Here is a 14,971-nt window from a genome sequence, read left to right on the forward strand (position 1 = left end):
TTGCCATTTCAGAGGGTTCAGAAGAGGTTCACAAGAATGCTCCCAGGAATGAAAGTGTTAACATATTTAGAGCATTTGATGGCACTGGACGTTTACTTGCTGAATTTAAATGTATGAGGGGGATCTGACTGAAACCCATCAAATATTGGAAGATCTAGATAGAGTGGATATGGTGAGGATGTTTTCAATATTGGGGAAGTCTAGTACCTGAGGGCACATTCTCAGAAAAGAGGGCTGTCCATTTATAACAGAGGTGAGAAGGAATTTCTTTACCAAGATTGTGGAGAATCTGAGGAATTTAATGCCACAGTCACCGAGAAGGCCAACTCATTGGGTATACTGAAGGCGGAGGTTGATGGGTAAGGGCGTCAAAGGTTATGGGGAGAAGGCAAGAGAATGGGGTTGAGAAGGAAAATGGCTGACTGGTATCGATGAGCAGAATGACCTTTACTTCTGCTCCTATGTGTTATGGTCTTATAGACACATAGATGAGCATCTTAAACTCGTGCGTTTTCTCTCGATGTGTAGGCAGAATGATGCTAGAAGTTACACCGGAATAATTGTACATACTAACTTAAACCTGCGTTTCCCGCACGCAGTCTATGAACACTGCTCCCTACTGGAAGCTGGGGACATTACACCACAATCCAAACTGGAGCTAACGGTTTCAGCTATTAAAATTTCTTAAATATAACTGTGCAGGATTCTTTTTATTATTGAATTTAGTGTATGCAAAATAGATTGAACCGCTAATAATTCTGTATATTTTAGTACATGCGGTTGATAGAATAAGCCGACCACCTCAGCCCAATGACAAGCAAGAGAAAATCTACAGACGATGGAAACCCGAGCGACACACACAAACTGCTGGAGGAACTCAGAAGGCCAGGTCGCATCTGTGGAAAAGAGTACAGTCGACGTTTCGGACCGAGACCCTTCGGCAGGACGTTTCGGCTCGAAACGTCGACTGTACTCTTTTCCTTGAGTTCCTCCAGCATTTTGTGTGTGTTTACCTTAGCTCAATGGCTGGCATTCAGGGATCACAACCAGGTGGATGAGGTTGGATGCGGCTAGGACACTGGACAAAAGGTTCATTAACGCTCTCCAGCAATTTGGGAAACAGCTACATTTTCAAACATCTCCTTTCAAGTGTAGTAATGTTTGCACATTCCCCAAATTCTCACCCAGAAATTATAGACGGGCTCGGACGAGAATGAAAGATATCCTATCGCAGGTGGTTCTACGGAGCGTTGAGGAGTGGACAGAAAGGGGGTAGGATGGGAGAGAGTCATTGTGGTCTGCGTGAAAGGACCGGTCTCATGGTCTTCCCCTTTCAGGAGGTTCCTACTCTTGTTACTGTTCGGGGCCGGGATTCACCTGCGGAGTGAAGTGGGGATACATCATACCGTCATGCCGGGCTCAAACAAATGGGAAATCAACATTTATCCAATAGCGAGAGTCTGTCCACGATGAGACGTTCCCTTTACGCCCCAGGCACCTTGCACTCAAGCGCAGGTTAGACCGCAATCCTAAAAGCTTCCGAACAGAGTAATCGCGTAATACAGCACGGAAATGGGCGTTCGGCCCATCTCGTCCATGACAAAATGCCCACCTAAGCCTGTCCCATTTGGTCCATCGACCTCTAAACCTTTCTTATCCGTGCACCTGTCTTTTTTTATTTTATCTAGAGATACAGCACGGGAACAGGCCCTTCCGGGCTAATGAGCTCGCTCTGTCCAATTACACTATGTGATCAATTAACTACTAACCCATACATCTTTGGGAACATAGGAGGAAACCGGAGCACCTGGAGGAAACCCAAGGAGTCACCGTGAGAACGTGCAGTCCTTACAGGGAACCCAGATCTCGGACGCTGTGATAATATTACCCTAAACCGCAGCTACGCAAGCGTCGTGTTATTTGCGCCTTCACCTGTTGTTTTTCGCTATGTCCATCCCACATCAGTGCGCTAAAGATGCCAACCCGCTTTTAGAAGACAAAAATTCCGGGAACAAATTCCCCTGTCAACTCGGGAGTCCTGGGAGATTGCAGATGCTGGGATCGCGAGCAAAGAAAAACAACTGGCTAAAATTCTCCAGCATTTTATGTTCGTGCCTTTGTGAACTTGCAGTGAGATTAGAGAATACGTGCAGGTGCACAGAGAGAGAGAGAGACAGACAGACAGACAGACAGATGATTCCTTCTATCATTTATCCCCGTAAACTTTCCTTCAAAATTACTGTCCGCTGGAAATACTTAAATAATAGCTCTCAATTGACCCAATGATCCACATATTACGACCGTTTATGACGATCAACATGCTATGTCTCCAAGTTCGAGGTGAACGGGAATCCGCAAAGCTTTCACAACGGTATCTTGCCTAAGTAAAAGGGTGACGCTGTTTGGACAGCGGTGATTGGGTCGCCGCCAGGATATTGCAGGAAGGGGGAGGGCGCGATGGGAACCTCGCCTTTAACACGCAGTGGTGACGATCTTGTTACAGCCGGTGCCGGTTTGAAACCTCCGCTATAAATTCAATGGTACTCTGCCTTCTGTCTTAGACTCGACTCCCTTCTCCGCTGGGTCGCAGAGAAGGAGGGGGGAGGTGACAGCCGCTTTGCAAAGAATTTTACGTACAAAATAAACATTTTGACGCATCTCCAGTTGCGAGACAAAAACATTTGGGAACTTGGAAAGTTTGCGGTGACTTGTTTTTCATAATTTAGCTTTGAGAATAGCTACCTAGCGACCGGTGTGTTTTATTTTTTTACCATACCCTGCTTTGCCTGCGGACAATGTTGTTGCTCGCCTTGTGGAGTCTGCTGGTGCTCTGCCTTGCGGGAGTGCAGCCTGCTCCCAGTCAGAGGCACGCCGAGCGCAATCTGTTCCCCCTGCGACCGGAATGGAGAAGGAGAAATGGGGTAGTGCAAGCGGTGGATCGGATTTACGCGGGGGACGGCAAGCTCGGTTACATGCTGTACGCAGACGGTAAGAGATTCCTGCTGGACCTGCAGCGGGACGAAGCTGTCACCTCGCCCCGCTTCGGCGCCTCTATCGTGGGGGGCTTGGAGCTTGACGATGGGACGAGCGGCCGCTGCTACTACCGGGGGACGGTGGACAATAACCCGGTGTCGCTTGCCGTCTTCAATGTGTGCGGGGCACTGGACGGTTTCTTCGCCCTGGGCAAATCGCGCTACACCATCAGCCCGTTGGGCGACATCGGTCCCCGGGGCCATCGGGCATTCGGTGACGGCTCGGAGCCGGTGCTTCACGTCTTCACCAAGGATGCTTTCAGGTTCCAGACTTTGGCACAGCCCAACCGGTGCGAAAGCCGTGACAAGGACGGGCAGCCTGCCAAGCGCAAGCATCCCAACTCCTCCGACAGCCCGGGAGAGCCGAAGCAGCCCGGGCGCTCCAAGCGCTCGGTGTCCCGGCCGCGGTATGTGAAGCTGCTGCTGGTGGCCGACGCATCCATGTCCAGCAAGTACGGGCGCAACATCCAGCACTACCTCCTGACGCTGGCTTCCATCGCTTCCAAGCTCTTCGGCCACGCCAGCATCGAGAACGCCGTGCGCCTGTCCGTGGTCAACATCACTGTGGTCAGCCAGGCGGCCGAAGGGCCACAGGTCGACAAGAACGCCGCGGCCACCCTGAAGAGTTTCTGTAAGTGGCAGCACGCCAGGTACGGCGGGACGGACGGGCAGACGGAGCGATACGATGCTGCTCTCCTGTTCACCCGAGAGGTAAGCCACTTAACCCCTGGTCCGTGTCTTTAAACCCCTGCCCAGTGCCAGTAACGTGCACCTTCCGCTGCCTGCTTTGAGAACGTTCCCTGTGTGATAGTGTATTGGAGTATTGGCGGGAAAAGGACACTTAGTCCAAAGGACTCCGACCCTTTGGCCCCAGTGACTAAAGATTTGTGTGTGTGGGGGGGGGGAGGGGTGAGTTAACTTTGTAAAATTGTTATTAATCTCCTGGTGAATGAACTAATTGGTTTTCCTCCAACCAATTTGCAAAATTGCTTCAAAAATAATCTTTATGACACCCCAGGGGCATTTCAGAATCTCCGAGATAGGCACACAGATAATAGGAAAATGGAGGGCTATGTGGGAGGGGAGGCTTAGATTGATGTTAGACTAGGTTAAAAGGTCGACACAACATCGTGAGCCAAAGGGTCTGTACTGTGCTGTGATGTTCTGTGTTTAATGGAGTGAACTGTCTCAAGGTATTGTGACCAATCTCCTCTCGCCTTTTTCCCCTCATGCCACCGGCCCTATCACCCCATCTCTTTCCCCTCCCCGTCCTTTCAATCTGCCCACCGCCCACACATTGGTTCCTCCGATTCCCCTCCACACCCTTTATTCCGTGGTCCACTGTCCTCTCCTATTATACTCCATCTTCTCCAGCCCTTTGTCACTTCCACCTATCGCCTCTTGCATCATTATCTGTCTCCCCTCTCCCTCATCTGCCTTCCAGCCCCCTCACCTGGATCTACCTGGATAACCCGCCATCTCTTGGCTCCGCCCTTTCCCCCTCACGTGTTAATATCGGCTATCTCTCGCCCTCTTTCTTTCGAGTCCCGATGAAGAGACTGGACCCGAAATGTTGACTGTCCATGGTCTGTACTGTGCTGTGATGTTCTGTGTTCTAGTCCGGGGTTTTGAAGGTAAATCCTACTGCTGGCTGTCACCTGTCAAGCTGTTTGACGGGCATGCCCTTGGGGTCCCGAGTGTCAATGTTTAGTTCACTGATGGACGGCTGCCCTTCCCTTCGGTTCGGGGTGGCAAGCACTTGGAGAGCGTCGGCGGACGAAGTCAGCCTGAACCAGCAAATCCGAGGCGGCGAGATGTTTGTAAACACTGCTGCTTCGCTTGCAAGCTTGGAGCACGTGTTTGCGAAATTAAAGGGGCGCCAAGCTCATTGAAGCGTCCTCTGCCAAATGTTATTCCGCAATCGTTCACAGACATGTTGTGCCAGTCAAGTGCATTGTGTCATGACGGATAATTTATGGCCGTATTCCCTCTGCGAGCTAGTGACGCTGTTTTGCCAGGCGTTTTAAATTTCTCATTGAAGCGCTTGGAGGAACCCTTGCTAACAGAATCCTCCACCTCACTCTCGCTGTTTCTGCAGGTTTGTGTTATTTATTCCATCTGTTTAGATCTGGGGTTTCCCAACCTTTTTTTAATGCCATGGACCAATACGATTAAGCAAGAGGTCCGTGGCACCAAGTTGGGAACCCCAGATTGAGAGGTACAGCACGGAACAGGCCCTTGGAGCCGCCCAGCCCACCAACCAACCTATCTAACCTGAGCCTAATCGCAAGTGGACAGTGGGAGGAAACGGCACCCGGAGGAAACCCCGGCGCTTTCCGAGAAAAACGTACAAACTGTGAAGTCCGGTACCGCTAGCTGTAGACTGCAGGACAGTAGCAGTGAGAGGAGCGGCCTGGTAATCCACGCCCTGATTATTTGGGTGTGTGTTCTCTTCTGTCTCCACTCCCTGCGCCACAATCCCAGGATCACCTGGTCACCTATTCCATCCTCCTTTCCTACTAACCCACACGTCAACCCCCATCCCTTCCCTCAATCTTTTATTAATAAGATTTATCACCTGCTCCAATTGCGTCAGAATATTTTGTACATTTCTCGTTGCCACACTATAGGAAGGAAATTATTGCACTGGCAAGAGTGCAGAGGAGATTCACTTGGATGTTAGACCATAAGACATAAGAACAGAATTAGGCCATTCAGCCCGTCGAGTCTGCTCTGCCATTCTATCATGGCTGATTTATTATCTCTCTTAACCCCAGTATCCTGCCTTCTCCACGTAGCCTTTAATGCTCTTGCTAATCAAGAACCTACCAACCACCTCTTTAAATATACCCAGTGACTTGGCCTCCACAGATTCACCACCTGGCTAAAGAAATTTCTCCTTATCTTTGTTCTAGGGGACACCTTTCCAACCTGAGGCTGAGCCTCTAGTCCTAGATGCTGCCACTATGGGAAACGTGTTGCCTGTAACATGGATGATTTTGGTGATGTGGAGAAAATAGATAAGTCGGGCTTGTTTTCCTTGCAGCAAAGTAAGCCAAGGGGTGACCTGATGGGGGCATAGATAGGGTAGAGAGTCAAAATGTTTTTTCCATGCTAGGGACATCTAAAACAAGGGGTCATAGATTTAAGGTTGGGGACTGATAGGGGATGGCACAGTAGCATAGCAGTTAGTGTAATACTTTTATAGTGCCAGCAACCTGGGTTTAATTCCCGCTGTTGTTTGTAACAAATTTGTACAATCCCTGCGTGACCACATGGGTTTCCTCCAGAGTGCTCTGGGGTTTTGTCCCGCATCCCAGAGACATACAGGTTTGTCGGTTAATTGGTCACATGGGTGTAATTGTGCAATGTGGGCTTGTTGGGGCAGAAGTGCCTGTTGCCGTACTGTATCGCAAAATTTAAAAAAATTTTAAAAAATTTAAAGATCCTGGCAATAAGATTATTACATAGTGGTTGATATCCAGAACATGCTACCAGAGGAGGTGCAGGAAACTGCTTAAGGAGAATTTAGACAGATATTTAACTAGACAGCGTATACAGTACTAATATAGGCAAATGGATTAGTGTAAATGGGCACACTCCTGAACCCATTCTATTAATTCTACTGTTTCTTTATATTTACTATGAATGCATGCAAGAAAATGAATCTCAGGGTAGTACAGTGGATTCCAGTTAATTGGGACACATCAAGACCAGTACAGTTTGACCGAATTAAGCAGCAGTCCCAATTCGGTGAAGTTTCATGGAAATAGTTAAAATGGTATAAAAAAAGACAAACTACCATTTAACTGATTAACAACTGTATATTTAAATGAAATGCAGAACAAATTGGAAGACTATCAATACTACTACAGTACTATAAAACTGTGTATTAGTTCCCTATAGTTATCAAAGGTTGAATCATGGTGTTGTGTTCTTTTGACTATAAATGAACAAAATCAGCACCAATACCTTAGTGTGGAAAATGTACTGCCTTCATGCAATTTTTGACAATTGCATCCTCCAACTCTTCATTTTCATTGTAACATTGAAGATAATTTTCGATAACCTTCAAATTCTTTTAGTTCCTAACTTGATGAAATAGTGAAATTAGTGAAATCATTCCAGTTTTACTCTCAACTATTTCTGGCATCTCCAAGCCAGAAGGCTTGAAACCACAGTGAGTAAACCTGTTCTGAATTGTCTTGTTGCTTATTCCTCACTAGCTAACAATGACAAAATTTGCTGTTTTTTTAACACAACTTCACACATTTGTTGCTATTTTTAAACTGTTCATCAAAGTATGCTGTGGTGTTTAATGGACACACAAGTGCACACATATGACACTAATTCAGCAACAGTCTCCTGTCCGAATTAAGCTGTGCAGTGTCCCAAATAATCAAAAGGAATCCTGGCTATTTTTCACTTAGTTTTTGTTCTTTAAGAGTTGTCCTAAATAAGTGGCTTCTCCTATCAACCGATGGCCCAATTAACCAAATACACTGCATGTGCTGACATTTGGATACTTTGATAACAAATTTACTTAGAACTTTGGACTTTGAACCAGCATAGATGACTTCACTCACTTCAACTCTGAACTCATTCCACAATCTACAGATGCCCTTTTACGGACCCCTATGATTCAAGTTCTCAGTATTATTTGTTTAGTTCTTATCTGCAAAATTTGTCACCTTTTGCTTATTGGTTGTTTAGCAGTCTTTGTTTATGTATAGTTTTTCATTCTATTGTATGTCTTTATTTTCCTGTATATGCCTGCAAGAAAATGAATCTCTAGGTAGTATGTGGTGACCTATGTCCTTTGGTAATAAATTTACTTTGAAAAGGTCAGCATGGAAGTGATGGGCTGAAGGGCCTGATTCTCTGCTCTGTGATTGATATTAAGCAATGGCATTTTTAAGTGAATTGCAATGCTATCACTTGTGCAAGTTCTTTTATCCTGTAGGTGCTTCTTAAAGTGTCAAGGGTAATGCTTGTATAGTTTTGGCATCGTTCCATGTCTATTTATCTACTCCTCCCACTAAAGTGATTGCATTAGTAAAGCCATGGAAATTCAACTGTTCCAAACTTGTCCTTAATAAAACGCCAGATTTCAGAATGAAGTGAACCACCACAGTCATCTTAAACACAAGAGATTCTGCAGATGTTGGAAGTCCAGAGTAATACATATACACACGAAATGCTGGAGGAACTCAGCAGATCAGGCAGCATCTATGGGCTGGCTCCCTTCATCTGGAAACTGCAGTTGGAAAACACTTTTGGAGTCTGGATGTCACTGACAATGCCAGCTTTTATTACCCATCCCTCACTGTCCTTGAGAAGATGATGAGATGCCTAGAACCACAGCAGTCTAGGATATAGACTGTGTATTCACCCTCGTAATTCCAAGATTCAGATTTAATACTGGAAAGGTTTTTCTAACTCTGGATTGCAAACTAAGGAAGTAATATTTCACATCGTTGCCATACCCATACTCACCCCTTGCCCAAGCTAACATGAGTTGTTTATTAGTTTTCCCATTGAAAATCAAATGCAGAACCAGTACATGGACCACGTGGTGGAGGGAAAACCATGGTATTGATGGCTACAGTGTCCTGACATTGACTTGGACACTAATGTGCATTGACTGCATTGAGTGTGTAACCAGAGGCACTCACATTCCTCAATGACCATCTGCCTGACCTCTCGTTAATATTAGTTGAAGGAGCGGTGAGTCATAGTGAAGAGAGGTGGAGTTCCTTGGGGCCAGTACTGGGACCGCTGCTTTTAATCTTCATTCATGTTTAGGGCACAATTCCCAGGTCAAATTCAAAGTTGAATTTATTGTAATATGCACTATTGCTTGTATGCGCAAGTGAAATAAAAAAAATACTTCGAGCAGCATCACAGTCACATAGCATCAAATGCGCAACATTCACAAGAGAAACAAATCATACAAATATTGCACAAGGAAGAGCAGAATTAGAACAAGAGACCATTGTAGAGAAAGTGGTCACAGTGTTGCTATACTGAGTTAGTCATTAGGGTTGTGCAGATTGGCTTAATATCCAAATCATTGAAGGGAAGTAGCTGTTCCTGAAACTGGTGGTACGGGACTCTAGGCTTCTGTACCTCCTGCTCAATGGTAGCCGTGGTCGAGCTGCTGCAGAAGGGTTGGAGGGAGAGTGAGCCATGGATGGTGGCAGAACAGTAAACCAGAACCCTGCACAAACAATCCCAAGACCTAAGAGCAACACAGTATACAGCAGGTAGAATCACAGCACCAGAGGTCCAAGTTTAATCTCAGCCTCTTGGTACTGTCTGTGTGGAGCCACACATTCTTCCTGTGGCCACTTGGGTTTTGCCTGAATGTTCCTGTTTCTCTGGCCAGCCTCCATCCCCTTCCACGTCCCAAAGATGTATGAGTTAGTGAATTAATCATAAGACAATGGGCAAATGGAGAGTTGGTGGGTAGGTGGGAGAGAATGGGAAGTGACTACACTCAGAGGGATTGTTCCCCAGGAAGCCGGGATGGTTCCTGGGTGCCGAATAATCTCTTTCTGTATTGTTCTACGGGTAAGATAAATGTTCCATCAGGCACTGAACATCCAGGATTAAAAGAAGTGCAGTCCAGTCATTAGCAATAATAAACACAAAACAACAGGGTTGTCATGCAACACACACACTCACAAAATGCTGGAGGAACTCAGCAGGTTGGGTAGCATCTATAGAGACATGGCCCAGAATGTCTACTGTTTATTCCCCTCCATAGATGCTGAGCTCCGCCAACATTTTGTGTGTTGCTCAAGATCTCTAGCATCTGCAGAATCTCTCGTCTCGGATTGTCATACAGAGTGCTCTTGTTGACTGACGTCATTTGGGGAAGAGATCTGTTGTCTTCATCCATAAGATAGAGAAGCAGAATTAGGCCATTTAGCCCATCGAGTCTGCTCCCCAGTTACATCATGGCTGATTTATTGAGCATCTCAAACTCATCCAGTGTGTGTTTGCGGACCCACCCATGGAGTGGACTCGTGGTAGCTGTGTGAGATAGCCAGCTAGCCACTCAGCTCCAGAGCAGCAAATGTGTGGCATTAACAGTAACACCCAGATTCAAGAACAGGCTTTGAACAAAGAGTAGAGGAGTCGGTGTAAACTGGTGAACAAGTGGCAGTTCCAGGCTCAGGACTGGGGGTGTTACATGTTGGCAGTGAGAACAAGGAGACGTAACACAAGTAGAGGACACGAGTGGAAGGGTGTACGAGGCTCAGTAGTCTAGGGATAAGTGGAGTATTGTGATCAGTTTAGGCTGCCCTGCTATACAACAGATGTTATTAAACTGGAAAGAGTACAGACAAGATTTACAAGGATGCTGTCATGACTCAAGGGCCTGAGTATCAGGAAAGAAGGTAGGCAGGCTTGGACTTTATTCCTTGGAATGTAGGAGACAGGGTGGTAGCCTTATAGAGGTGCATAAGTTCATGAGAGGCATCGACAGGATGATATGACAACATATACAGTATGTGCTTTGGTAATAAATCTACACACTTTTTTAATCGCAGGTTTGGGAAATCAAGAACTATAGGTTTAAAGTGAGAGGAGTAAGATTGATAGGAACGGGGGGAACCTTTTTTACACAGGGTGGTTTGTACGTTCTGCCAACGGAAATGGCTGAGGTAAGATTCAAGATTCAAGTTTATTTATCACCTGTGCATCGAAACGTACAGTGAAATGTGTAGATTGCATTAGCAACCAACACACTCGATGGTGTGCTGGTGTCAGCCTGCAAAAAAATTGGGCAGGTACGTGGATAAGAAAGGTTTGGAAGTTTATGGGCCAAATGCAGCTAATTAGAGAGCCACCTTAGATGTGCATCTTGGTTGGCATGGACTAGATGGGCCAAAGGGCCTATTTCCCTGCTGTATAACCATAAGGAGTCACCTATCCTCATAACATCACAAGGGTAGAATGACATTGTTCAAAAACATCAGCAGTTAAGCCAGTTTCAGCAGCTACTTCTCTGTTTAGAGACCTCTGAGACTGCTTTTGGAAAGTCATTGGCTTGTGCTTTAGAATATAGCAAGTATGTAATGCTCAGGCATTGCTCAAACCAAATCTGGAGTATCGTAAGTAGTTTGGACGTGCTGGCATTGGAGAGGGTCCAGAGGTGGTTCTTGAGAATGATTTCAGGAATGAAACGGTTAACCTAGGAACGCTGGAAGGCTCTGGGCCTGTACTCACTGGAGTTTAAAAGAATGAGGGGGTGATCTCATTGAATGCTATCGAATATTGAAAAGGCCTAGATAGTTATATGTAGAGAGGATGCTTCCTATATTTGGGGAGTCTAGGCCAAGAGAGCACAGCCTCAGAATACAAGGATGTCACTTTAGAACGGAGGTGAGGAATTTCTTTAGCCAGTGGGTGGTGAATCAGTGGAATTCATTGCCACAGACCGCTGTGGAGGTCAAGTCATTGGGTATACTCAAAGCGGAGGTTGATAGGTTCTTAATTAGTCAGGGCATCAAAAGTTACAAAGAGAAGGCAGGAGACTGAGTCAACTCTCCTCATCTGGATCAGAATCAGAATCAGGTTTATTATCACCGGCATGTGTCATGAAATTTGTTAACCTAGCAACAGCAGTTCAATGCAATACATAATATAGAAGAAGAAGAAACCAATAATAAAATAATAAACAAATCAATTATAGTATACAGTATGTGTACCAAACAGATCAAAATCGTGCAAAAAACAGAAATAATATACATTTTTAAAAAGTCTAGTAGTGTTCATGGGTTCAAAGTCCATTTAGGAATCGGAATCCACCTATCACCTGCAGTTCTTGCCTTGCCTCTTCCTCTCATTTGATTATACTGGCTATCTACCCTCTAGCTTTCTCTCGGGAAATAAGAACACTCCCTTTCACAGATGCTGCCTGGCGCACTGAGTCCCTTCAGCAGTTTCTCTTTTTTCTCTCTGTAGACTCCAGCATCTGCAGTCTCTCGTGTATTCACTTTATTCTCTCTCAGTCCCACCCGATAGTCGTCCCTTCAATGCATGCACTCGAGCCACTTAACGTCTTTTTTCCAAAGAAGACCCAAAGGGGACAGTGCTGTGAATCTTAAAATATTTATTTTTTTTAGAGAATCAGCACAGTAACAGGCCCTTCCAGACCACGAATCGGTGCCACCCAATTCCATTCATGTGACCAATTGACCTACTAACCTCTACATCTTTGGAATGTAGGAGGAAATCAAAGACCCAGAGGAACACCACACAGTCACGGGGAGAACATACAAACCCCTTACAGACAGTGGCAGGAATTGAACCTGTGTTCCGGGTGCTGTAATAGAATTACACTAACTGCTACACTACCATGTTGCCACAATACTACTTGAAGCTCCAACAGTACATAACAACTGTATTTTCAACAGAGTTCGAAATATGCTTTCAACATGCACTCAGTGGGTACTTTATTAGGTACAGGAGTAGAATGTGGTAGAATCTTCTACTGCTGCAGCCCATAACCACTTCAAGCTTCAATGTGTTCTGCTTTCTTCTGCATACCACTGTTGTAACGCGAGGTTATTTGTATATCTTCTAAGTTCTTCCAAGCTGTCAAAAGACATAGGAGCAGAATCAGGCCTTTTGGCTCATTGAATTTGTTCTGCTGTTTGATCATTTCCTGCTTAACCCCATTCTCCTGCCTTCTCCCCATAACCTTTCACGCCCTGACTAATCAAGAACTATCAACCTTCGCCTTAAATGTACCCTGGGACTGGTCTCACAGCTGCCTGTGGCAACGAATTCCACAGATTCAGCACCCTCTGGTGAAAGAAATTCCTCCACATCTCTAAATTAATGTCTGCATGTCAATCCCAGTATCAACAGAATTACCCCATTGACCGCTCAGTGGAAGAACAGAGGAATCTCGAGGTCCACAACCATAGACCCCTCGGAGCTCCTTCACAAGGTGATAGGGTGGTTAATAAGGCACACGGCGAGTTAGACTTCATTACTCAGAGATTGAGTTCAAAAGCTGACAGGTAATGTTGTAGCTCCATAAAACTCTGACCATTGTGTTGAGTTTTGGTTGCCTCATTGTAGGAAAGATGTGGAAGCTTTACAGGGACTTGGACTGACTTTTATCCGCGCTGGGGTGATACTGTGTTGCTGACAGGGTTACAGTACGTGATTATTGCATTGGCACTGGCGCTAAAGTGTAGGCAACTTCACCATGTGTGGCCCAAACCTGGCTGTGAAAGAAAGAATATTAGGCACTGGGCTCGCAACTCCATCCTGTTAAAAAAAAACACCAACAGAAGCTCCAAAGACCTCATCCCTGGGAAAGGAAGGATCTTTGAATATGGACAACACTTGGGGACAATGTGAAAGACTGTCTCGAGACAGGGGTCACCAGCGAGCTACTGCTAGAGGCCTAATGCTCTAGTAGGGCTGATGGGCTTAAGTAAGTAAAGAGTTGCCAGGAGGATTAAAGTGTTTGAACTGCAGCTATGGCATTGGTATTTTGATCCTGGCACTGCCCTTACTCTGTTATAGAACAGTACAACACAGTACAGTCCATCGGCCCACAATGTTGTGCCAACCTTTTAACCTACTCTAAGATCAATCTAACAATTCCACCCCACATAACCCTCCATTTTTTTCATCCATCCATAAGATCATAAAACATAGGAGCAGAATTTGGGCCATTCAGCCCATTGAGTCTGCTCCACCATTCATGGCTAATTTATTATCCCTCTTAACGTCATTCTCCTGCCTTCTCCCCATAATCTTTAATGCCCTTATAAATCAAGAACCTATCAACCCCTGCTTTAAATATACTGAATGACGTAACCTCCACAGCAGTCTGCGGCAATGAATTCCACAGATTCATCACACTCTGGCTAATGAAATTCCTCCTCATCTCTATTCTAAATGGATGTCCTTGTATTTTTTCTGACTCTGTGCACCTTGGTCCTAAACTCAGCACTACAGGAAACATCCTCTCCATATCTACTCTGTCTAGGCCTTTCAATATTCAATAGGTTTCAATGAGATCTCCTCTCATACTTCTAAACTCCAGCAAATACAGACCCACAGACACCAAACACTCATCATATGTTAACCCTTTCATTCCCAGAATTATTCTTGTGAACCTCCTCTGGACCCTTTCCAATACCAGGACACCTTTTCGAAGATAAGGAACCAAAGCTGCTCACAATACTTCAAGTGCAGCTTCAGCATCCCATCCTTGCTCTTATATTCTGGTCTTCTTGAAATGAATGCTAACATTGACCTAACCTGTAAGCTAACCTTTACGGAATCCTGCACAAGGACTCCCAAGTTCCTTTGCACGTCTGATTTTTGAATTTTCTTCCTGCTTAGAAAATAGTTAATGCCTTTATTCCTTCTACCGAAGTGCACGACCATAGACTTCCTTCCAGTATATTCCATCTACCACTTTGATCATTCTCCCAGTCTATTCAAGTCCTTCTGCAGACTCCTTGCTTCCCTAACACTGCCTTGTCCACCCCCAACCTATTCTTTATATTGTCTGCAAACCGGGTCATAAAGCCATCAATTCCGTCATCCAACTCATTGACATATAATATATCAAGCAGTCCCAGTACCTGCAGAGCACCACTTGTCATGGCAGCAACCAGAATAGGTCCCCTTTGTTCCCCCTCTTTGTCTCCTGCCAGTCAGCCAGTCTTGTATCTATGCTAGTAGCTCTCCTGTAATATCATGGGTTCTTGACATGTTAAGCAGCCTCACGTGCGGCACCTTGTGAAAGGCCTTCTGAAAATCCAAGTAAATAACATCCACTGACTCTCCCTTGTCTGTCCTACCTGTTATTTCCTCAAAGAATTCCAAAAGATTTCACCTCAAGGAAACCATCCTGACTTTGGCCTACTTTATTATGTGCCCCCAAGTACCCTGAA

At 45.4% G+C, this 14,971-nt stretch overlaps 1 protein-coding gene across 1 annotated transcript in view; it reads left to right on the forward strand.

Annotated features, from left to right (window-relative positions):
* Window positions 1–2,580: 2,580 nt before the first annotated feature.
* LOC134347822 (A disintegrin and metalloproteinase with thrombospondin motifs 5) overlaps window positions 2,581–14,971 on the forward strand; it is a 58,473-nt gene continuing 46,082 nt past the window's right edge. The window contains exon 1 of the mRNA XM_063050279.1: window positions 2,581–3,743. Coding sequence (XP_062906349.1) covers window positions 2,796–3,743 — 948 coding nt within the window. The 5' untranslated portion in view covers window positions 2,581–2,795. The remainder of the gene's footprint in view (window positions 3,744–14,971) is intronic.

Source organism: Mobula hypostoma, chromosome 6 (genome assembly GCF_963921235.1).
Source record: "Mobula hypostoma chromosome 6, sMobHyp1.1, whole genome shotgun sequence".
Taxonomy (NCBI): domain Eukaryota; kingdom Metazoa; phylum Chordata; class Chondrichthyes; order Myliobatiformes; family Myliobatidae; genus Mobula; species Mobula hypostoma.